The 24,692-nt window shown below is 41.7% G+C and overlaps 2 protein-coding genes across 2 annotated transcripts in view; one reads left to right on the plus strand and one right to left on the minus strand.

The window, feature by feature from the left end:
- The window catches only part of zic6 (zic family member 6), a 66,918-nt gene that overhangs the window by 30,019 nt on the left and 12,207 nt on the right, over positions 1 to 24,692 (plus strand). The gene's annotated exons all lie outside the window — the stretch shown is intronic.
- Positions 19,314 to 24,589, minus strand: zic3 (zic family member 3 heterotaxy 1 (odd-paired homolog, Drosophila)). The gene is made up of 3 exons (XM_042493307.2): positions 23,322 to 24,589; positions 22,364 to 22,527; positions 19,314 to 21,780 (listed from the first exon to the last, which is right to left on the minus strand). The coding sequence occupies exons 1-3, from the start codon at positions 24,310 to 24,312 to the stop codon at positions 21,598 to 21,600; spliced, it is 1,338 nt and encodes a 445-aa protein (XP_042349241.1). The 5' UTR covers positions 24,313 to 24,589; the 3' UTR covers positions 19,314 to 21,597.

Below are 24,692 nucleotides of genomic sequence, written 5' to 3' on the forward strand. Positions count from 1 at the left end.
TTGCTCGCGAGACGAAAAGAGTGGACTTTCTTGTGTTTATGTCCATGTCGGGGGCTCGTGTATTTGTGTGTTCTACAAGAAAGGCTGCCAAGTTTATTTCTGTAGTTTTTCTTCATTTTTTTTTCTTTGCCAGCGCTGGTGTTTGCCAGTGGAAGGTGTTTGACCAGAGAAGTCAGGGTTAGCAGGTGAAATAAACAGCATCCATATTTCATGAACCATCATAAAAAAAAATCCCTTCTTGGATTCGACACAGGCTCAGTTCTAAGGACACTGTGAAATGGGCGCACAATTGTTCCTCTTCGCTCTGAGTAAATATTATAATCCTATTCTCTTATGCTTTCCATCTTGCCCTCTCTCTCTAATGTTCACCCCAATGGCGGCCCCTTTCCCTGAGTGAAAACCCCTCCGAATGTGTGGAGGCTTCATTTTTCACTCTCCCTTTGGGGCTCTGTTGTCAGAGAGCAGCCCTTAGGAAGTCTTTATTTCTGCCAGGCAGGGCCTCTTGCGTTCCTCCACCCTCTCCCTCCGTTCTCATGGCTGTCCCCCCCACCTGCTGGGATCCTGATCCCAGCCGGGGCAGGGCTTCAGCGGGGGACAATTACTGCTGCTCCCCAGCTTTGATCATCTGACCACATGGAAGCATAACAGCTGACCACATGTTTCAACAGACAAGAAGAAGAAGTAAAGAGAGAAAAGAGGAAGAGTTAGAATAGGGCGAGAAGAAGAAAAGAAACCCCCTTTTCATTTTAGCTGAGCCCAAAGTTCCATTCCTCTTTGGAGGCTTTACGGAGAGTAAGCCAGAGTGGTCAAATCTGTGTGTTTCAGGCCGTTTTCCTTTGATGGTGATTATTTATCTGGATCAGGGCAACCATACTTACTACAAACTATGTCTGGCTACAGCCTCCAATAAAGTTCAGTTTCAATTTGCCACTCTCTCTTTTGCGAGTGCCGCCGAGAGAGAAAGAGAGAAGCAATTTGAGGCAGCCCTTGTAAAAAGTGAGTGCTAAGACTGCTGGTATTGTCGGCCAAATTGTCAGGACGCCAACTGGGCTCTGCTGTCGCGTTCTGAGCACTGTCTGGCTTTTCCGAAACCTAGGCCACATCCACGCCGCTGATAATAAATAAGAGGGGAAATCGCCACTAAGATATAGAGAGCAAAGATATGAAGGTAAGAGAAATGTGTTGTTAGTCAGCCAAAAAATGATTCAGAATACCTGAACAAAATGCAAAACAAATGGAGTGATGTCAGATAGATACAGATAAAGAAGAGGACACGTATTGTATTTTATGTTGATAAAAGTGTGATCATTTTTTGCTCTGTAAGGCCGCCATGTTGGGGGACATCTACTCGCAGGATTCGGGCCAAGGGGGTTAGATGGAACTGACAAGGCCGAGGGAGAGGGGAGGGAGTTTGCTTTGCTCCGCTTGTCAGGGATGGCCTCTTGGAGTGTCCCAATTGAGAAGGAGATCACTTTACCACATTAAGGGTGCCTCAAAAGAACCTCTTCAACAGCACTTTGGCCCAGCCTGGAAGAACAGGGCTTGTTTTGACTGGTCTGCCACCTTTTATTGTCACCACTCTGCCGACCAACAGCTTGCTCCTGCCTCAGCTATACTGCCACTGTGGCTCTTTGGGGAGACGCTCACGCAACATATGTGCACACACTTGTGCACAAACACATGCATGCACTGCGAGCAGGAATGCAAATGTGCGCGTACATACATGCACATGGGCATACGCACGCCCACGTACATTTGTGTGCACAACCCCCCTCCACACGCGCACGTATAAAAACCCCAGGGTATACTGAAGAGACTGGAAAGATTGGAGTCTGCTTTGATGATAGCACTGGTCAAATAAAGCATATGAGTATTAGAAATGTACTGGAGGGTGTGTGAGTCAGTGAGGGCAGGATGGAGGGGGACCCAGACCCACTTGTTACCTAATCTGTGTGATGAACAAAAGAATCACGATTCCTATCGTCACTGACTATGCCCAAACACTTGTTAGTACTTATAGCAGCAAAATCTAATGTTTGACGTAAGTGTACACAAATCATCGGGATTTAACAGCCTGTTTGTGAGAAGTAATTATGATAAATTGTAGATGTTAATGAATTTCTGCATTTTTAATGAAGTGAAAATAGTCAAAGTTAATGTTTTTAGACTTGTGATGACAACTTTTTGTAAAAAGGTCTTTTGATCAGTGCATTTATGGAAGAAAAAATATTAGTAGCATGAAAACTGTTTTGGCAGGGGTTGCAACACACATACACACTCACACACTCATTCAAAAATCCACTGATATTTCTCAGAAGCACTTTGTGTGTGCCTGACTGAGAGCGTTACTTAATTAAATGCTTGTCTATTAAATTGAATAGACAATTGGGATGAATAATTTCATTTATTGCTGTAATTAATATAACATGTCAGAATTAATTGAAAAAAAAGCCATGAGCTCATTGTAATGCATTTTTTATTCCCATTTAAAATACCATTAATTAACTTAATGTCAAGCCTTTTTTTTTTCATTTTATGATCTGTTAATAACAGAAAAAAGCTTGAAAAATAATGTGTGCCTTCTCAAAGGAAAACAAATTTGTTTTAGTAACGGGATGGACAAACTAAAGCTAAACTTAGTTTTCCCTTCAATGACAGGAGGTCACTTTATGAAGTGGCCCCTGCCATTTGTGTATCCTGCCTTACTTCATAATATTTTTTATCTGGCAGTTAAAAATAATTAACAAGTCATGCTCTTTTGTCGTCCACCATTTTAGGTCCTCGCTCCAGCAATGAAAGGCCTCTCCATCAACATGGTCGCGTAATAGTGTCAGGATGCATTTTAAAGTGCAGTAATTCAGTGGTTTACACGGCCTCATAAAATACCGACATGCCCCGATAATGAGAAGCATGAATGGAAACTTGGAGTTCCCTGTGGCCCCTGTGTGTGTGAGTGTGTGTGTGTGTGTGTGTGTGTGTGTGTGTGTGTGTGTGTGTGTGTGTGTGTGTGTGTGTGTGTGTGTGTGTGTGTGTGTGTGTGTGTGTGTCTGAGTGAGCGGGAAGTCGTTGATCGAAGGAAGAAAGGAAGGAGGAAAGAAAGAAAGAAAGAAAGAAAGAAAGAAAAAGATTTTTCAAGCCACACAGCTGCTCTCTAGTATCCCTTTTTATGGCAAGAGAAATGAGGACTGTACTCCTTAGACGGACGCATGTGCTCCCAAAATGCAGACTGGTATGCAGGTTCACAGTGGCAGGATCCCCGTCGCTCCTCTCTGAGTGATATCATATGGACAAACAGCAAAGGTCGCAGACAGCTCAAACACATAACTCATCTCTCAGCCTCTTCTGACACCCTTTACTATGTCTTGACCTACTGACAGGCAACTTGTGAGTGTTTGCGCTGGTGTGTGGACATATGTATTGTACATGGATATACGTAACTAAATCTGAGTAAGCACCAGCAGTGGGTGTAGATGCTTTATGCGTGCGTGCCTAAACGCTTGTCTTACATGACTCTCTCCACCAGGTGATCAGTGTCAGGAATCTCGCAGAACGCGTCTTAATCTTACAGTCCCAAGTTCTCGCTGTCAGGGAATAAATCATGATGCAGCGTGGAGGTGGTGGCAGGCAGCGTGAGTCAGAGAAGCAGTCTGCTTGACTTCACACTCGCTGGGGATCTGGTAACTCAGCAGGTAGTCCAAGTACAGATTGAAACTAACTCTGCCTTTCTGCGCTCCACACACCCGGAGAGCTCTTTTCAAGAGCACGACTGTTCCTTTATTGTAGAATAAATTGCAGGAGTTCTTTTTTATTGTGTACAGATGGGGATAGGTTCAGGGTTGCTCAGCTCCTTGTCATTTTCTCACAAGGTGCGTGTGTGTGTCAAAGAATTCATGACATTCTGATTTTTACTTTAAAACCTGAGTCGTATGATAAAAAAACAAAACAAAAAAAAAAAAAAGCCCGTTTATGTTGTTGGAAGAAATCAAGAACTGAAATCATGGCAGGCCGTGTGATTTGTTAGTCTCAGATGGTCACTGGGCATTAGTGAGTTAAATCCTGGAATCAGCCTACGACCTTTCAGTGAGGTTACCACCACAAGGGCTGTTTTTCATCTCCCCTGTGTTTTTGTTAGCACTAACAAGATTGACTTATAGCAGATTTGCACTACTGTGCATGTCGTAACCACTGACTAACTAGCAGTTATTCATGCGCCAAGCACCATAGTACTGGCACGAATGGCGGATGTCTGATTTATATTAACAGCTCAGCAGTCACATCTGCGTTTAGCAGGCAACAGCTTCGAACGTGACTCAGCCAGTCAAAACTATCTGTTTTCTTATATCTCCTATTGCTGAGGTAGTGTGTAAATCAGTATTTCTGTAAAGCAGGCAGTTGCTGGGGCCGTTGCCAATGAGTGTGTGAATTACACCCATGCATAAAGCTGTCCTTGTGTCCCGCTGGCCAAGAGCTACAGGGAAGCTGGAAATGATCGTAAATTAAGCAGCACTTGGCTGAGGAAATCATACAAAATCTGGGATTGAATGGAACATTTGGAATGATTACCAGAGACCATAAGAGGAGTTCCCATAAAGTGAGGAAGGCCGACAGAGGTGGGGCGCGGGATGTACACTATGAGAGTGCGAGGCTACATGACAGACTGACTTCAGACATCAAGGCAGTAATTATGGTATATAGTCAATATTCAAATATGCTTAAAATGCCCCCACAAGTAATTCAATAAATAAATAAATAAATAGATGAATGAATGACTTGCTATTAAGAAGACAAGCTGAGGTAAATTTGTAATGATTCAGCTTATCATCTCAAATTCAGTCAACTTAAAATTTTAAAACAGCTAGGACACAAACTTTTTTTTTAAGTTAAAACAAATAGCTTCTTTTCACAGTGTGTGCTACAACACACACCTGTCTTTAATAACCATTAGCAAATGTAATAATAATCATAATTAAACTCTACAAATTGCTGTTATTATAACTCCCTGGTCTAGTATTAGTGTACTGCAGGGCTACGCGTGGTTTGGCCATTTCTGGTGAAAATGGGCTGATTTGTGACTGCTAATTAATCAACCGTCATTAACGTTAGCTGTCATAGTTCAGTTACCTGCAATTAAATAGCCACACCATAGGTGTAGATTTCAGAGGGTGGGACACAGAGTCCCCCTCAACATTTGGGCCCCCCCCCCCATTAAAAAAACAAGGTAACATCACAAGACTTTTATTCTGATGATATTGAAGATTTTGAATGAATTGATGTAGAGAAATTCACCAGAATTCATGTGCCAAAAGTTTCCGCGGTATAACCCCAGAATCCCAGTGTCATGTGTACAATGTTGAGACAAAACGCACATCCTTGAGCCACACATTGAGCCAGACACACAACAATGTACCCAAAAATTACAGTGGCATTTTACACTTGTACTGGAGCAAATGGCAAAAAAAGTCTTGAATCTTAAACAATTATGCTCATAGGCATATTCAACTATATTTGTGAACTTTCTCTCTCAAAGCCAGAAACCAGAGAAGTAAGTCTCATTTGTGATGTCATATAGTCTGGAGCTGCTCCATAGACAGTGAGTGAGAGCCTGATTTTGTGGACTTGCTGTTTTTTGTTTTATTAAATTCCCAAGTGAGCTTTATTTTATTGTAATGTCCTCAGTTAGGAAACAGAAAATGTGCCCATATCTCAGAACATTCCCCTGGATGCTCATCTATAACATCTTTCACCATTCATTGTCTGTGGGGCAGCTACAAATGTTATACTTGATGACATCACAAAATTTGAGTTTTTACAGTTACTATTTTTTTTTTGGGCTGTCTTAGACCATAAGAATAACATGTATGAATTTTGATAATGGCAGTAGTTCCCTGTTAATGTCAGTATTATTTTGTATTTGTCAGATATCCCACAAAGATGTCAATCATGCTGCGCTCATGATGAATAATAAGAAAGGAAAGTTTTTCTGGGGGTTAGATTTGGTTCCTGCTAAAGGTTGACTCAACAGCTAGACACTGAGGACAGGTCAGATTTGGGATGCGTCTCTCGTAGTAACAGTGGTAGTCGTAAACGGCCGTCCCAGCTGATGCCTGCCACTAGAGATGAATTATTCACTCACTTGTCAAATCAATAATGACCCGGTCTTTACTGGCCTACTCTCCCCATGCCCTACTTATCGGTTTTGGGGGGGAAGAGGACACATCATTTTGATATTTTAGCGGTTTGCATTCATTGCAGTGGATATGCGACCCCTCGCTGAGGTAAATTGGTCGTCATTTGTTGTCATTTTAGGGATTGTTTCTTGAAAATTGGAACTTTGAACGGAGCGTTACACAAAAAAAGCCCTCTGAAGCTGGATTTGAAGTGAGCACACATGATTAATATGGCAGTTTTGTTGAATGTGGAATGTGGCAAATGGAGGTGGGGAGGGGTTGAAGGGGATCGGGGGATCTGGCAGGATGGAGGGTCGGAGGATGGTGGGGGGTTGCCATGGCTTTTAAGGGCATGGGCATGTTTGGATGGCATGGCCCACCCCCTGCCCCTCTGCCTCTGTTCATGTGTCACTCACTGTCTTCCAGCCTGTAATTTTCCATCTACTGTAACAGTCTGGGCACATCGCCACTCAGGGAACTTTTAAAATAAATAAAGAATTCATTAAATAATTAGTATCTCCACAACAATCTCTTTTGTTCTGTCAATCTCGGAGCGCTCAAAAGTCACCCTGAGAGATGGGGAGAGAAAGAGTGTGAGCGAGAGACAGAGAGACGGAGAGAGAGAGAGAGAGAGAGAGAGAGAGAGAGAGAAATTAGTGGAAAAATCAATTTAAAAAAATTAAAAGCATTGAATTTTTTGAAATGCTTTTTACTTATCCGCCATTGATTACATCTAATTGGACCTCATTTCCTGCAAAAAAGTGTGTGTGTGTTCATGTGCGTGTACTTGCGTATATGTATGCATGTATGTGTATGCGCGCCGGCTTGTGTGTTTGTGACATTTCCTAATGGTTGGGTGCATCGATGATAACCACTTGGCTTGGAGACAGACAGATATGAAAGGCTGTCACTCTGAGCAGAGACAGCTATAATGGCCCCATGAGTGTGTCTGTGTTTGTGTGTGTGTGTGTGTGTGCGTCTGTATGTATTTATGTGCGTGTAAGTGTGTGTGTTCATGAAAGGGTGATGATAGGGGCCCACACTTGGGGCCAGACTGTGCGTCCTAATCAAAACCCATTCGCTGGCTGTGTGCTCGTGCATCAGTGTGCTTGCTGTATGGTGTTTACATTGGGAGAGACGGAGCAGAACCACCTCTTTGTCCCCTCAGAGATTTGACATTGCCCCCCCCCCCTCCGTCCCCCTCTGCCTGCCACCCTGCTGTATGTGAGGTTAGCAGCCTGGAACATCCTTGTATTTATGAACAAGCATGTAAACCTGTCACAGAAAAAGGACGTGTAGTAACTTAATCACAAAGACTCCTTCAAGGTGGGTCATAATAACATGTTGGTTTTCATGTCATTTAAAGCATTGTACCATATGTGAAATAAGAATTCAGGCCATTATCACTTTTAATTTGTGAGATGTCAAAGCAATGAAACTACTTACACAACTTTGACTCATCTGTGCCCATACTGCAGGTGAATTGGTTGCAAAAATGACTAACAATATTCTACCTTTTCCTCTTTTTCTGTCAAACTTTGTGTCTTCCTCTATACATTTAAGTATATGTGATAGCAGCCACTATGTATAGTGGCTGCTATCACTTCCTAAGTGCCGTGCACAGACATTTTTGGGGACTGGTGCTCAAGAAAAAAAAGGGCATCCCGCTCATAATTACTAATAAAAAACATAAATAAATAAAAGTTATGGGGCGACCTCTAGCTCACCTTTAGTGCATGTCATTCCCCCTCTCTCTCTCTATCCCAAATTTCCTATCTGTCAGCAGCTGTCCTGTCAATAAAGGTGAGAAATGCCCTAAAAATAATCATAAAAAATAATAGTAACATACAGTACAAATAGTAGCATATCTTTTACTCATTAACACATTCATTTATTTGTTTTGATACCCATAGAGTCATGCTCTCATGGGTGTCATTTTGTTTCAGCACAGGGGCAGGGAGGGGCAGATATGAAATGGAGGAGGTTGACGGTTTTTCCCCAGGAAATCTGAGCATCAAATGATTATTTCTGGCATTTTGGTGAATTTTTATATACCAGTTTGTGCCATTTCTGCATCAATTTAAGGTGGAAATGTCTTTAATTCCATCAGAATGAAATTACTCTGCTACTTATATTTTTATATAAGTGTATTTTTATAGAGGGGGACATGTCCTCTGTGTCCCTCCCGAAATCTTAAGCTGTACTGACAAGAAAACCGTGAGCTGTCACCAATAGGTTAGTTTTAATAACAGATATACGAGTTTCATTTGTCAATACTGCAATCAGCAAGCACCTGAATGTGGTCCATCACAATGTTTGCACTTGTTATAAATCACGGTTAAAGACCTTGTTTACATTATTTTGTCCACCTCCTGAAAACTTGGATGTGTTTGTGAGTGTGTGTTTGAATAGGAACGCTTGTGTCAACTGTGTACTGGGTTTGACATTTGAGTTATAATCTTTTCCCAAACGTACAAACTGCTGCGACCACACATAATGACCTCAGATGTATTTTAATGTACTGGCCCCAAACAGACGCCTCTTTAAGTGCTTCAACATCGGTAAAGGAACATTGTTGCAAAACTGAAAAACAAAAAGTTCCTCAAACTCCCACAAAATATCTGCTTTTATGAAGTTGGTGAAATGACACGACCTCAAGTCATGTTCCTGTGCACCCATAAATGAAACTTTTAAAGACTGCGTTTTTTCTGTATTTTGGTTATATTGAATGTAAAACATCACATTGCGGTGTTTTACAGATACCGAGGGTTTTGGAATGTCGCCCTTGAACACTTTTCGGGAAACCAAAAGCACTTGTCGCTCCTTTCTGTTACTCCTGGCTTTTTATTCTGTTGTAAGGCACTACATCGAGTCGACATTTCGTTGTTTTTTTTCTGAAATTAATGGGGAATTAATGATTCCGTTATTCCCCCGCTGTGCGAGGAAGGGGGGGGTTTGGGATTCTTTTTTTAATCGCCCAACCTCTAGAAACTGATTGGAGCAGAAAAAATACGCCCAGTCCCCTTCTGCCAGGCCTCACAATGGAGGCGCTGATTTTTTTGATAGGGTTCTATGCTGCCAGGGGGCCAGCTGGAATTAGAAGTGGATTAATAATTTTAAACAAGGCTAAACCGCTTGGACTGTCTGTCTGTCTGCTCTTTCCAATGCTTAGCCAATGGTCCGTCTGCTCCCCGACCACATCAAAACAATCTAAAAACACTATATCTTCCTAATGAAGAGGGTTGGGTTTAGTTTATGGGCTTGAGAGTACATGAAAACATGCTTATTTAAACAGATTTCATGAGGTTCTGAGTCTGAGAACAAGCTCGGATTATCTGGAACATTTTTACATCACCAGAACAACATCCTTAAAAGAAGCATTACTTTGGCTTTACTATGAGTGTATGGGATGGTGCTCTGTATTTTCTAAATAGTCGATAAACTTTTTTGATTGATTTCCCACAGTTTCTCTTCTTTGGTGCTTTTGATTAAGGAAATCCCAGACTGACTTTTAGCATTTATTACTAGTTTGCAGGATAAATCCTAATCCTAATCCACCTGATCACTGCATTTTCAGCACCTATGCTGCCCCGGCCTGCCCTCCTATTACATTTCTGAGTAAAATGAGTACTTATTGTGTCTGATGTGTGCTTTTATGCGACACAGACTGTTGATGAAGTTGGTAGGAGTTGGTCCAGTGGCTGGAGAGCTAAGACCACTAGAATGGTGACCCCAGTCGGAGGAAAGATTAGGTTTAACACCAGTGGGAGTGGTAAATGGTGAGTCGCAGGGATTTGGGGGGCTATTTGGAATGATCTAAAAGCAGACAAATTACCAACTGAATTTAGGTATATAGTAAAGCCTGACAAATCAGGCCCTGCTGGTGACATCTCTCACAGAACAGAACCATGTCTCAGTAATCCCCATGTAATTTATGTGTGTGCTGGAATACAAGGGTGTGTGTGTGTGTGTGTGTGTGTGTGTGTGTGTGTGTGTGTGTGTGTGTGTGTGTGTGTGTGTGTGTGTGTGTGTGTTATTGGGCCAGACAGAAGAAGGAGGTTTGACAGAGTTTCAAGGTGCATGTGTGCCCTCTCTCTGGTCATGTATGTGAGTCTGAATGTCTTTGGAGGGATGATTAAACAGAAACAGCCCTCAATAATATTAATTGTTCACACTGGTCCCCCTTTGGGTGAGAGAGGAGGGTCCTAAAGGTCCCAAATGAGTGCCAGGAAAGGCCAGACTGCTGCTCTGCACAGGTTATTTCCATTTTACAAATAACATTTTTGTTATAAATCTATTCATCCAAACAGGACAAATGCACCTACAGAAAGCTAAATCACTCATAGAAAGGGGGAAAACTGACTAGAGCATAAATCTATACCTTTCTCCTTTTAATTCAGTCATTATAAAAATGTTCTGTGAATGTAGCAGGGACATTAGCCCCCTTCTGAGCTATTATCCTGGCTGTCTGGTGTTGCAATTTCACACTTCACTGATTCCGACAAGCAGTAGAGAGTCTGCATGCCCCAGATTTCACCTTATTTAGGTAATACAGAAAAATCATTCCCAAGACAAGGTAAATTAAACGAGGTACTGGACTGGCACACTGTTGCCAATTTCAGCAGAATATGAAAAGTTTCACACAGTGAGAGGAGAGCTCTGCAACATAAAGCTGACTGTAAAACGCTGGAAATGAAACTGAGATTTGACTCCACTTCATAAACCTGCAGAGTTATTTTACTACTGAAAGGACGCACTGGTCTCTTTTAAAATCGTCTCTCCCTCTCTCTCTTTTTTTTATTTTTAAGCTACCAAGTAAGTTTGTTCACTTATTAATTCATATTTAAATTTTTTAGAAAGGGGTACATGTTCATAATGTCTTCTCAAGGTGTGAACTTGGTCGTTGAAGGTTGAGCCAATGTCACGTCTTATAATATCACCTTTTACAACAGCTTCCACCACCTTCATTTCTAATGCATGAACGACGGCATATTAAATGTAAGTGACAGACAGGCGAGGTTTCTACATTATTTATGCTCCGCAAGAATGAAAACAAACTGCCTGCGTGGTAACGTTTCTCGGCATTAAACTGTATCGTGACCTACACACAGCTTTATAGCCCCTCACCCTTTTGTTTTATTTAGGGGAGAAATCTATCTTAATTACGTTATCTTTATTTGGCTCTTTTACGCAGCAGAGAATAAAACGCGCTGAAACGATTCATTACAGAACAAAAGCATTAATAAGTCTACTTAAACAAATTAAAGAGTTGATGGTGGTTTGATTTTTTTCTTTTTTTCTTTTTTTTTTTTGTCCCGTGAAAAGTCGAGTGAATTTCGTTTCTGCCGACGCAACACGGTTATTAATTGAACTTATTTAACAGTTCCTCTTAATGAGGGGGTTTTCCTCACCGTTGCACCGGTGCGTAAAGAGTTCCCCTTCTATAGAAATTGGCCTTGTTTTGATTGAACTCGGTTTCCTTGACTTCATTGCGCCCAAACCTTTTCAAGAACAAGACAAGTGGGTCGGTAATAATTAGAAGTGCGAACATTTTCCTTTTCTGGTATTTTGAGTTGTGCAAGGAGCTAAGAGGAGAGTTACTGCAGCTGGAAAACTGAGGCCTTGTAGGCTTCTTTTAACTTCAAATGCATTCATCAAACCATTAAAATAACAAGCACTTTTTTAAAAGTTAAAGTTAGCAGGATTTTACAAGCCATCTGATTAATGTATAATAATGATTATTTATTTAATGTATTTATAATAATAATGATAATAATAATAATTTATTATGAATTTATTATTTGATAAACAGCTTAATAAATCCAGTGGTATTATTGAAAAAGTTGTAGTTTTAGTTTAATTAGTATACAAAATGAGAAATAATTCTTTATTTGTAAATATATTTACCACAGATGTAAGGCAGATGGGTACTGGAACAAAAGAAGAAACAAAAATCAAGAATAGCTTATTACAAAAAAAAAGTTACAAAAAAAAACTTTTTTGAAATTATTGTCAGAGCAAGAAGTCAAACTTTCCCTTGACTTGGGGAGTTTTCAGGGAACTGTGGTGAGAGGTTTTAGGTTTCTGCCAGGCCCGCTGAGCTTCACTCCCTCCATCAGGAGAGAAATATGTCATCGGTCATCATAGCAGAGGATGGATAGAGTGTCTCAGAGCTCAGAGATGCAAATGAAAATATTTGGCTATGTTACTTTTTAACAAACAGGAGATAAGTTACAACCTCCTGAAGGAAAATGTGCAATATATTAAGGAGAGATCTGCCAATCACACGGCCGTGTACAAACTTTGAAAACACACACTCAGTCTAAAAACCACTGCTTACGTTGTTTTACATAAGAAAAATTGTACTTGTATTTAGAGCTATATGGTGACAAATAATGTCTCCAAATACTACACAACATGCACTTTTGCAATGGTTGTGAGAAACAAAGTCCCCTCTCTTTTGTTACTGGCCCTCAGAGCAGAATTGAAACAGGAAAAGCAATTATTGTAGAGATTGTCCCACAGGCATTGAAAAGCTATCAGCATGAGGGTTGGGATTGGCTTGGGGGACACCTATGGCCCCATGCATTATCCTGGCATGAGGTCGCTTTGGCAATCGCCTGCCAATTTCCACCAGCACCTGGCTTTCCCACCCCCCCTCTCTTCACCAGGCCCACCTACCTGCTTCCTTTCTCTCCTCCTACACCTCCTCCTCCCGCTCCAAACCCTGCTCGCCTGTTATTGTCCCAGGATGGTGACCATTATTAGAAAGGAAAAAAAAATAATCAGTACTGTCCAGTGAGTTTGGCACAAAGTTGAAGATGTGCAATCACACTGTATTGTTTCCCATCATGATAGAAGTGATTGTTGATACTTCTGGGGGAGAAAATGCTTTCGACTCCACTCTGTTGGTCTAGTCCAAGACAGAACCGCGAAAATGCCCAAAACCCACAGAATAATAGTCTGTCTAATGCTGTGAAAATATGAGCCGTCGGTGCACTGTTTGGGCCAAAAGGCACAGTGGGAGAGTCGAGTCTAGATTAGTGGAAAAGTGGGAGGAAAATAACTGGTGCTATGTCTAACACTTTTTATTATGGCTGTAGAAAACCTGTATAACACAGCTGTTGAATATCACTCTCCTTTAGCAGCAGAACCCCCTGCCACTCATCCACAAACCTGCTCCTTTCCTGTAAGGCCCGATTGCCCAAACACACCTTATTGCTGGATCACCTCTCATCGTGGAGTGCAACAAGGGCCTGGGCATTTCATATGGAAAATCCAGGCTTCATTGTTGTTGTTGTGATGGATTCAGGCTTCTGTTTGCTATTATGTGTCATGCTTCCTCTCTCCACTCATAGTCATGCTTACAATGGTGCCTGTGGCCATAAACCGCGGATGTTAACACTCACAGAAATATTTCTTAAGTGGCTCCTAGCTTTGGTAATCCTCTTGAAAGATGCTGAAAATGCACAAAAGGAAATTTATTGTTTGCAGAAAAATTAATTTCCTCTTTTTAAGTGATTCTTAACGTTACAGAGGAATACTCAGTCATTTTGTCAATGTCCCATGAAAACAAAAGATTTTTTTTTTTTGAAGAAACCTTTGCATGAGTTTCTTTTCCGTGTCACTTAATGTTTGACATGCATTTTCGAGGTCAAAGTGATTAAAGTAAGACATCACAGATGTCTATAAAGTAACTGTGGCATCCTCATCTAATAACAAAGCATTGATTTATTTAAATTCATTTCTGTTTTTCACACATGTATAGGAACATATGAGTAGATTTCAGGGTGAATGCAGGGGATAAGCCCCCCTCCCAATATTTAGATTATGCATTTGTCCCTTCCAATAGAAACATAAAAGTTGCTGAAGATTTTTATTTTGACAAAATGTAATATTTACATCATAGACTGATGCAGAAAATTTGTGCGTAAAAATTCACCACAATAAAAGAAATGAAGTGTTTGATGTTTAAACTTTTTCTGGCAGAACCCCCCCCCCAAACTCCCCTCGTTTCATATGTGCCCCCTCCAGTGATGAAACGAAACCTGCGCCCTTACATAGGAAAGCAAAGATGCATTATTGTCATAAATCATCCTTAAATTTTCATTTAACATTCTGATGAGCAACTGCAGTGCAAGAAGTGTGTCTGCAGCAGTGTTTTTGCACAAGGCAACACTTGGAAAAGTTTATCATGCATGCGTGATGAAGAATATTTAGTCTCACAGAAGGTGCCAATATAGCACCATGTTAGTCTGAATCATAACAGGTCTGTTCTTTCAGAACTGTTAATCTTTTGGGAAATAATTACTCCAGTGTTCCTAGAGAAGGTGGCACACAGCCGGTATTTATTGCATTTGAAGGGAGCGTTATTACCAGGGGATGGAGAGAGTGATGCGGAGGTAAATAAAAAAAGCTGCGTAAATAATATTTGAACTATATACTGTAAGTAACAAACTAATCCAAAAATATAAATATTGCTAATGTGAGCGCCTTCTGGTTTAAAACTCTCTATAATCATCGCCGTGACATTTTTTTGTCATGTGCTCCATAAATTTACATCACAAAGATTATTGTCTACAAATGTGACTAGGTTCTGCTTCTATAGTCGAAATAAATAAATAAAAAAATAAAACAAACGGTGAACTAAGTCTGTGCGGCTCAGCCTCCCACCACCTGCCTGAATGGAGAATTACAGTGAAAAAAAAACTTTAAGCGAAATGGTCTTTCATTGTTTCTTTCTGTGTTTGTGTGATGCCAGGAATCGCGCGCGCACGTGCTGAGGCAGGATCAAGCGAATAGTTATTCATAGTGCTATCCCTGCCTCATGCATATCCATAACGGATTAAAGATTGCGCAAACATTATGCAACCACAGCTCGCCTTTTTCTGCGCTGAGTGGCATTTCTGGGGCACAAGTCGGAGTTGTGGAGGAGATGCGGGCTCATTTTGTTTCTTACTCTGTTGTAGTACTGACATATTTTTTTATTTTATTTTTATTTTTTGTGAAGGAACAAATGCTGTACGGTTTATTTATTTATTGCTTGTTCATTCATGCACTTGATCTGTCTATTCATATATCACGGGAAATACCTTTGTGCGCCACCACTGTGCAACACGTGTATCATGATATTAAAACACATGCGTCCCTTCCACTCCACGATGTTGCAGAACTTTGCAGAGGTTACAGCAGTGCGCAAGCGCGGAGAAATCACCACGAAAGGACATGGAGTGTTAAAATAATGGAAAAGCGCTTTCCAATTTCAATTCATTGTCTCCAGAAAAAAAGGGGGGACATTATCGAGCATTGTCCTCTTTATTTTGAAAGGCTGATGAATATGAGAGCCCTCCTGTCCGTCCCCTCGGGGGAGAGCCGTCCTGTGAGGTGGAGGCTGTCCCGGGTCGAGGGCGGCTCTCAGGTGAAACGTTTGTTGGAAGTGTTGAATCACTCCATTCATGCACTCTGTAACAAAAGCAACCTTTTGTTGACTCCTCAGCTGTTTAAAACGACAAACACTTAGTCGTATTGCAGCTTTAATCAAAGATTTAATTGCAGATGGTTATAGCTGAGAGTGCTTACAGTTTAAACTCATCACATTACCTCCTCCCATAACCTGCAGATCAATGATTCATAAAACTAGCCTTCTACTCAGGGGGACTACTTGTTATTGCGCCGGTTTGGGGGCGAAGCATCACCACAGCAGCGCTCAGGGCAGAGCAGCGGCCCATTATGTCAATTGCTCATTTTCCCATTTACCACCTCTCAAAAGTGTTGAAAATATATCTGTCAAAAGACAAACGCAAAGCACAATTGCCGAACATCTGCTTTGCTGAGTGAGCGTTTGCCGAAGCCTTCACTCCGGGGACCTATTAGCGTTGATTCGTGCGCCTGCTCTGATAAGGAATTCATCAAGTTTCTGACACCCCGCCAGATGTTGGGGAATTAGCGCTGTCTCCTGTTGGACATCCTACTAATAGTTTGTCTTTCAGCCCATAGCAGAGGAGAAAAATCACTGGAGAGGTGAATGTTTTATGTGCGTTAGAGGCCCCTTGGTACTTTTTTAAAAATTTATTGTGCACATTTAGCCACTGTTTATGATAAGAGAAGCAGTGAATTTGACTGATAACTTGCTCGATTGTACATTTATCAGGTAAACTTCTGTCAAAGTACAGTTTGAATGCTTTAGGAGCAGAACTCATTGACCACTTTCACTCATTTCCCCAGCAGCAGCAGCAGCAGCAGCAGCGGTGCCTGCGGGCTACAGTATACAGTATGATGCAGTATGTAAATGTCTCTTAGGAGTCAATTGAAGAATAATTGAACTCAAAGACAAAGCCATTGTGTTAATCAGTTTGCATCACAAAAGCCATGAAACACGTTAAGATATAAAGACACACCGTGGATTAAGGTACCTTGTGAATGCATATTCAACACCCTGCTGGAGGTGAAATAAGCATCCATAATTGGCAAGCACATCGACTTCCGCGCACATGGAAACCCTCGTTTAAGCAATTATCAGATGTAGGCTATGTTAGCTCTTATGCAATTATTTGTTTATCAAGACATATTTTCCCCCCTTATGATGTTACAAATCCATCTCACTTCAATCTAATTGTCACGGTGCGTTTAATGACAAAATATGTGCTAGTTATACCCGTGCAGGCTTAATGTCTTGATTAAAGAAACGAGTTCCATAAATATGTGCAGTAATCCACTCTGTTAACTTGTTCTGTTGCCATATGTGGAAAGATAAACACTGCGTTTCACACACAGATGACTGAATTAGCTCGTGATGATTCAGTTTTGGCAGCATGTTTCTATTAAGAGCATGTGATGAGTGGAAATGTGAACATCCCGGTGTGTTGCAGACAGTTTAGTCATAAAGGCCGTCCCATGTCCAAGATCAAGAGCTCTGCTAAAGTGCCCTTGAGCAAGACTCTGCACCCTGCGCAGCCTCACTCACTCTACAGCTTTAACAGTGCCAAATAAAAGCCTTAACTGTAAGGAAACAAAATGCAGTCTTGCAAGTGCGGTTATAGCTACTGCACACACAGGGGTACTTTGTGATAAAGTCTGTGCATGTTGCGCCCAATAATTACCAAATTATTAATGAGTGATAAATTAGCCACTGGGTTTATTAAGATCACAGCCTCCGTTGCGTGACAAAAAGCGTTTGGGACCTGCTTGTATCGCTTTATCCTCTTAGAGCGCGCTCTCCCGCTTAGCCAGCAAATACTGAGTAGACGGAGGAAGGTAGGAGAGGCTGGAGTTGACCAATCAATCCGACATCAAACTTCAGCGACAGCCAGGAGTAGCCTACAACTCCGTCCTATTTTTATTTCCTGCAGAATACAACTCCCTTACCACCACCCCCCACCCCCAGCAGCCTCCGCTCCCTTCCTCCTTCGGATACAACAGGCAGCAGACCCTATAGGCAGGGAGAGATTATAGGCTACTGCACGCTGCCAGCAGTCAGCTGCCATCCTCCGGGTCCGCACACCGCAGCCCAGTATAGCAATCCATAAGATAACTGGAGATGAATGAGCGCTAACGTGATTCAGAGCCGGTAGTAGTGTGTGCCTGCAGAGGGGCATTGCTGTGATACAGCCGCCAGTCTTTACACAACTGCATCCACGTGACCGTCACTGCTTTCTAATCCATTGAGAATCCACCAGAAAGGAGCCTTTCATGTTTTTTTCCTCGCTCTCTCTCTCTTCTGGATTGAATCGCCTGCTCTGGTTTCCCATATAATCTGGAAACGATGACTTGTATTGGGCGTCTGCATAACGCTCATGCATGGGCAATAACACGAGCAGCTCCCGGTGGAGGGTAAACATCTAAAAATCTGGGGGGGGGGGTGATACGCTTCTTTTTTTTTTTTTTTTTAATTGCAGACTTGCAGTTGATCCACCCGGTTTAACGTTAAATTCACGCCTGATGTAATCTGGTGTAATGGAAAGACGTGTTCAAATGTATAAATGTTTAAGCTTTATTAATTTCACTGTCATATTGTACTTCTTCCCGTATGATGATCAGCCGCTGCAGGTCAGAGCGCAGCCACCTCTCGGTTTAGCACATCCCAGATGCATGCGTAAAACTGCAGCCTCCATGTGAGCCCGCCGTGTTCGGGAGGAAGCCGGGTCTCGGTTTTTTGACGTCACGGTGTCTGAGAGGGGGAACTTGAAATGTGCGACTAGACGAGCCAGGCAGAAAGGGAGGGAGGGCTGGAGGGGGAACAGGGGAGGGAAAGAGGGGGGTGAAAAGAAATGAAATCAAACGGAATGCAAAGGTTGCGCTTGCGCAAAAGTCAAAAACAGAATTTGAATCAATATTACCAAATCTGTTTATAGTTGAAGGATATTGGGGGTGTGTGTTGGTTTGAAGCACCTTGTGGGGGGTTGGTGTAAAAATGCTCCTCTGCTTTAGAGAAGTAAATCAGTGTTCTCTCCCAGCAACAGTCTTTCAGATTATACACACTGTGTTTTTGTTGATTTCCCTGCATTTAAACGGATATAGCTTTATAAAACATCGGGTAAATGACACTGTGTAATATTAGAGACTCGGAGCCTGTGCATGAGCTCTTGTTGTGATTCAAACTGATTTTTTTCGCCGTTTAAATGCTTATTATGGCGTCCATTGATGTGTGGTAACTCCTTTGGTTGTTTTTATGAAGCGGTTCCTTGTTAATCGGGTAGTGGGAGACGCTGAGGCAGCGCCACTTTTGGCAATGTATCCCACTCCACTTTCACGGTCACACAGTGTCCTCAGTTGCCCGTCTTCCAGTCTGCACGTCAGGATTATTATTTGTAAGCGCCCATTTAATATAATAAAAAAAATAAACTTTGCATGTGCAACTTTTGCGGCCATAGAGGGATGACCCACATCCCCCATCTACTCTCTGCCAAGAAGTGGCTCCCTAACTTGCTCCCCCCGAATATTCCCATTCACACACTACACACACACACACACACACACACACACACACACACACAGCCAAAATACTAAGATGGCGCCTTAATCAGTGTCAAGTTCAAGTGACTCCTACTAGTCTGATACAAACAGCATGGCAAACAGTGTCGGCTATATGCGTAAAGATGCAGGGAGCAGAACAACATGGTGATAATAATCAACGTCGCAGTCTGAAAGTCGCTTTTCATAATGTTTTTTTAATTTCAGTCAAAATTTCCGTTCACATTTCTTCATAAATAGTTGGTAAAACAAATCAACCAACATACAGTAGCCTAAAAAGTACAAGGAACCTTTGCCTCTGGTAGCTAAATAGGCTAACTCATAGGCCCTACTGTTGTAACATGGTTTGCCTCAATGTGGCACAGTGACACAGTTCATCAGTAAAACATTTTTGCTCTTCAGGAATAACTCGGAGTGTGACCCATTTCTCCCAGAAAGTGTTACAACATCACATTCTAGCTGTGTTTATACATCAGATATTTTTTTCGCTGACCTCTGGACATGGGGCAGAAAGGTGGTGGGAATAAGAAAAAGTACTTCATTTAAATTAAGGTATAGAAAATAGCATATAAAACATATATTCCTTAAATTATTTAAATAAACTTATTTCATATATCACTGTCACGAGGTACCGTTTTTTTACATTTTATTTTAAAAGTAGTGCTGGTGGTCTGAAATTGTTCTCATATGAGTACAATATACTTTGTGTATGCATAATATTTAATTCTTGAGAATAGGTTACAATGCAATGCTGTAACTCTTTTTGCCACTGAACGTATTCTCCCCACCCTCCCCCAACCCACATAGATCTAGAATTCCTTCCACTAAATTTTGTTAAACACAAAAAATGTCATCTTGACACGTTATTCACACAAAACAAGCAAATGTGTAATCAAACTGCTCTATATGCAACACCACAACAAATAACACGCTTAGTTTCACAGAAGAATTACATTTAAAACAATGCAAGCTGACAGACAAAAAAACTTTTTTTATTTTTGAAGATACTGTGTTGTGACAGTTCCATTGTTGCCGATGCACACATTTAAACATACTTGCACAAAGACATTGCTGGAACTATAAAGAGTGCCATACAGGCGCATATACTTGGGTGCTTGACCCGAATTTGAAATACTCAAAATGCTGTCACCTTGATTTGGAAAATCATGAACTTCGCACACTCGTCTAAGACCTGTATAGGAGTGCATTAGGCTGATGGGTTTCTTCTTTTTTTTTTTCTCTCCTCCCAAATACTGAGTTTATGCTACGAATTGACATCTATTTCTGATTCTATAAAAGTAAAATACACAAAAAGGTTTAAATTTAACCAAAAATAAAGATATCAACAGAACCGTTTTATAGCTTCTCAGCTCAACTGAACTCAGTTCTACAAAGTCAATGATTTACATGTCAATGGTCTCATAAAGAAAATAAAAGTGACGGAAATATCTGCATTATATATAGACAAATCCATAATATTCATATAGATGATTTCTTCAATCCAAATAAGACACATATAGGCCTATTGGTTAAAAAGGAAAAAAAAAAAAAAACCAGAAGGATACAATCGCGATGTTGGAGCTTTAGAGTTTATCATTTGTTCAATGTTAAGCTGGTTATGACCAAAACTGTACAGTTCTTGTTAGAAAACATTTCCATAAATATCATTTAAGTTTCAGAACTTATACCCATAATTAAATTACAAATTGATAAATATGGCATCATGGATATGTATTTACAACGGTATTAACAAAAGGCAACGTTATATTCAACGGTAACAATCGTAACCTAATACCACATTTCTCCACCTGAAAACGGACGTTGACAATAGATTCGACCCCATCAAACAAGGAAATACATTCACGAGTATAATATTTATTTAGGATTTTTTTTTCTGTGTTCAAGTTCATGACAAAGACTTTGGCACGTTTCTTAAGACTGTTTGAAGTTCCAACAATCAATTGAAGAGGCGACAACAGCGCGTCACCGTCATATAAAACAGCGTGAAATAATCTTCCTTTTTATTCTTTTTTTTTAAATAAAAATTTGAGAAAATACATAAAATGAAAAATAAAACATTTTTTTCTGTAAACTAAAAGATAAAAAAAACATTTATTTATACTGAGAAAGTATAACGTTTTTATTTATTCGTGATTTTTTTTATTTTTTATTTGATTTCCTCAAAACTGCGGAATAAAAGTCAAATTTTCGTGATCCTGAGAACGGACGTGGCCTGCTTGGTGCTGGCTTTTGCTCTCATCTCCTGTTGTTGTTGTTGTCCCAATCCCATTTGTGTGTGTCTGACAGCGTGACGTGTGTGTGAGAGAGTGTGTGTGATTGTGTGTGTGAGAGAGAGAGAGTATGAGTGTGTGAGGAGAACAGGAATAGTTTTTAAGGTTTTTATCCTCTTTTCATCCTCAACCCCGTGGTCCACATAGAGAGAGGGTTTGTTCTTCTGACTTCAAACGTACCATTCATTAAAGTTGGGTGCCAGTCCTTCGCTGTGGCCAGACGTGTTTTGTACGGCTAACGGCGGTGTTTTTGTCGGGTCTTCAGTGTTGGCTGAGACCAGCACTGGCGGTGTGGACGACTCGTATCCAGAGCTTGCTGCTGGAGACGATTCGGATCCTTGAGACTCGTGTACCTGCAAAAAAATAATAGAAAAAAAGTGAGTTACTTACACTATAAATTTGCACTGGGTGCATATAAAGTGGCTCGGTGGATGGGTGTCGAATTTAACTCGGATTAACTGGGTTTTTATAGAGCTATCATAACAGTAAACACACAGCAAACTTGAAACAGGCACGGCAACTTTTACACTGCAAAACATCCACATCAGCGCGGCTTTTATGTGTCTTTAAATGTATTTTTTAAGTGTGTGACTTTAAAACAAAAATGTAAATTAAGATCTAACATTTTAAGCTTTACTTAAAATATTACTTTTTAAAAAAATAAAGCAGTAAGGCAGATAAGTGGCATGTGGAATAGTCACAACAGATATACTTCAGTTATTTTATTAAGATATTAAGCGTCAACAATAACCTAAATGGCATCTTAAATATTTTGGGTTTTTTTGGGGTTTTTTTTGCAGTATGACAGAGCCACAACATCTAAAGAATTGCCTCAAGTTGTGATAGTCCCTGTCTGTAGCAGTGGGGGAGGGGGGAGGGGGGGTAAAGAGTGTGTGTGCGTTAATGTGTTTAAGGAATAATGAAGACCTTAATTACCTTCATGTGTTTCCTGAGAGAGCTGGGGTGTGTGTATGACTTGTCGCACACTTTGCAGATGTATGGCTTGTCTGATGTGTGCACATGCATGTGCTTTTTCCTGTCGCTGCTGTTGGCGAAGCGTCTGTCACAGCCATCAAATTCACACTTAAACGGCTTCTCACCTGCAGGAAATAAATACACACCGTGAATTACCACCAATGGTCCCCGCACAAACAAAATAAAAACCCGCTGTAACAGCACCACCTGTAAAAACGCGGAGCTCGGAGATGTAAATTGTCTGCAGCCTATTATATAACAGGAGTAACCTACATTTTCGGGGAGACATGGATACAGCTCCACTACTCCACTCTCTGTCAGGCTTTATTTATTCAAGAGGCCTGCTCCCTTCATGTACTACTGGCCTGCTCTGTGCGTCTGCTCGTATATAGTAAACACTGAATCAACAGGGCATCTCTGCACTATGTGAGAGCTGAACAAGGGCGAGAATTATAAACACAGCCTAAAACTCATTCATTATAATTGTATATGACGTCCGGAAAGCAAAAGAGTCCTGCACATATAGCCTCACGCAGCACTAAAAGTTTAACAAGTGAGACAAGTCTCTGTCTTTATACCTCGCACAACTTCTTTGCATTAAAGAATTAACAGGGAGTTGCTCATCAAAATCCTGTTTTCTACATTATTGACACAACAGTAATTTATCACCAAGGATTTCAGAATAAGCTGCACTTTTGACAATTTGGGAACTGTTCCACGTGATAAATGTGGGCCCAAGTTCTTAGTTTGCTGTTGTAAACAACAAAAACACACACTCTTTATGTCTGAAACAATGTCTAACACACACACACACACACACACACACACACACACATACACACCATTTTACTCAGACTAGCCTCACTTTTTTTTTACTGTTATTTTACGCACGCCGTGCCATGATAATGTCCGTGCCTACCTGTATGTGTTCTTTTGTGGATTTTCAAATTTTCCGATCTGGCGAATATTTTCCCACATCCGGGGAACGGGCATGGGAACGGTTTCTCGCCCGTGTGCACACGGATGTGGTTGACGAGTTTGTACTTGGCCTTAAAAGATTTTCCTTCTCTCGGGCAGTCCTCCCAGAAGCAGATGTGGTTGCTCTGCTCGGGGCCGCCGACGTGCTCCATGGACACATGAGTGACCATCTCGTGCATGGTGCTGAAAGTTCTGTCGCAAGTCTTTTTGGGTCTGTTCATCTGGTTCTCGTCTATCCATTTGCAGGATAATTCTTGTTTGATGGGTTGCCTCATGTATCTAAAGAAGGCCCCCGGACCGTGGTGTGTGGGCACATTCATCCCCATGTTCATGTTGATAGGATGGCTGTAGTTGTGCAGCTGAGCCCCGTAGGGGTCCGTCCGAGGGCTCGCGACCGGACGGTACGGATCAGGTCTTCCGAAAATGTCCCCGCGTAAGCCAAGATGCATTTGGCTGTTAACTACATGTCCACTCGGTGAAGTGTGGCTCACCCCCTGGTCGTGAAGTCCTGGAAACAACAGATGTCCGGGGTTATCGGTGATCCCGGGCGGCCCGTGGAGGCTCCCCGCCGAAGCTGCAAAGATCCCATGCTGTGCGCTGGGCGCTGTGGACTCTCCAACACCCCGGTTCCGGAAGAGAAAGTCCCGTGTGGAATTGAACGCTCCCCCACCGTACGAGCCCACCTGCCCGCCGTGACTGTGTCCCAGGGCAGCTGCATATCCAGTGGCTTGCGGGGTGAAAGCTGATGTCTGGCTGGAGGCGATGTCGTGAGCCACGGGGCTGATTTTGAAAGCTGCGGAGTGGGAAGAATCGGCGAAGGGGTTCAGTCCCAGACCCGGGTCTCTGTTCCCGATTTCGTGGTGCCGCGGTGTCCCGAAACCCCCCACTCCTAACGATGCAAACTGCGGACCGCTATCAAGAAGCATAGTCATGAGCTTGAAGCAAACTTAGGAGACGGGAAGAAAACAGAAAATAAAATTAAAATCCAGTGTAGCGGAGCGCGCACGCTGCAGACACCGCGCCGAGATTTACCACGTTCTGCGGGAAAAAATCCTAAAATAAAAAAACAAACGTAGCCAAAACGGGGAAAAATCCTATGCGTAAAGAGTTGGGAGAAAAAAAACTCCCGTTGACTGCGATCCGTGAGAAAGAGGATCAAACTTCCCCCCCTTTCCAGGCGGATGATGTCCTTGGACTGATAAAGTCAATCACTCACTCCCAGAACATAAATGAACTCGGGAGGCAGTGCTACGACAGCCAATCAGCGCGCAGCTACCCCTTTGACACGTGACCGCGAAGGAGGGTGTTAATT

Source organism: Plectropomus leopardus, chromosome 8 (assembly GCF_026936395.1).
Source record: "Plectropomus leopardus strain MGB_pleo_1.0 chromosome 8, ASM2693639v1, whole genome shotgun sequence".
Taxonomy (NCBI): domain Eukaryota; kingdom Metazoa; phylum Chordata; class Actinopteri; order Perciformes; family Serranidae; genus Plectropomus; species Plectropomus leopardus.

Excerpts from the sequence above, each read along its gene's own strand:
- zic3 (XM_042493307.2), bottom strand. The coding sequence starts at position 24,312 with ATGACTATGCTTCTTGATAGCGGTCCGCAGTTTGCATCGTTAGGAGTG. Across the intron at positions 22,528-23,321 it reads CCACAAAAGAACACATACAG|GTGAGAAGCCGTTTAAGTGT; the intron begins GTAGGCACGGAC and ends TATTTCCTGCAG. Across the intron at positions 21,781-22,363 it reads CTCTCAGGAAACACATGAAG|GTACACGAGTCTCAAGGATC; the intron begins GTAATTAAGGTC and ends ATTTTTTTGCAG.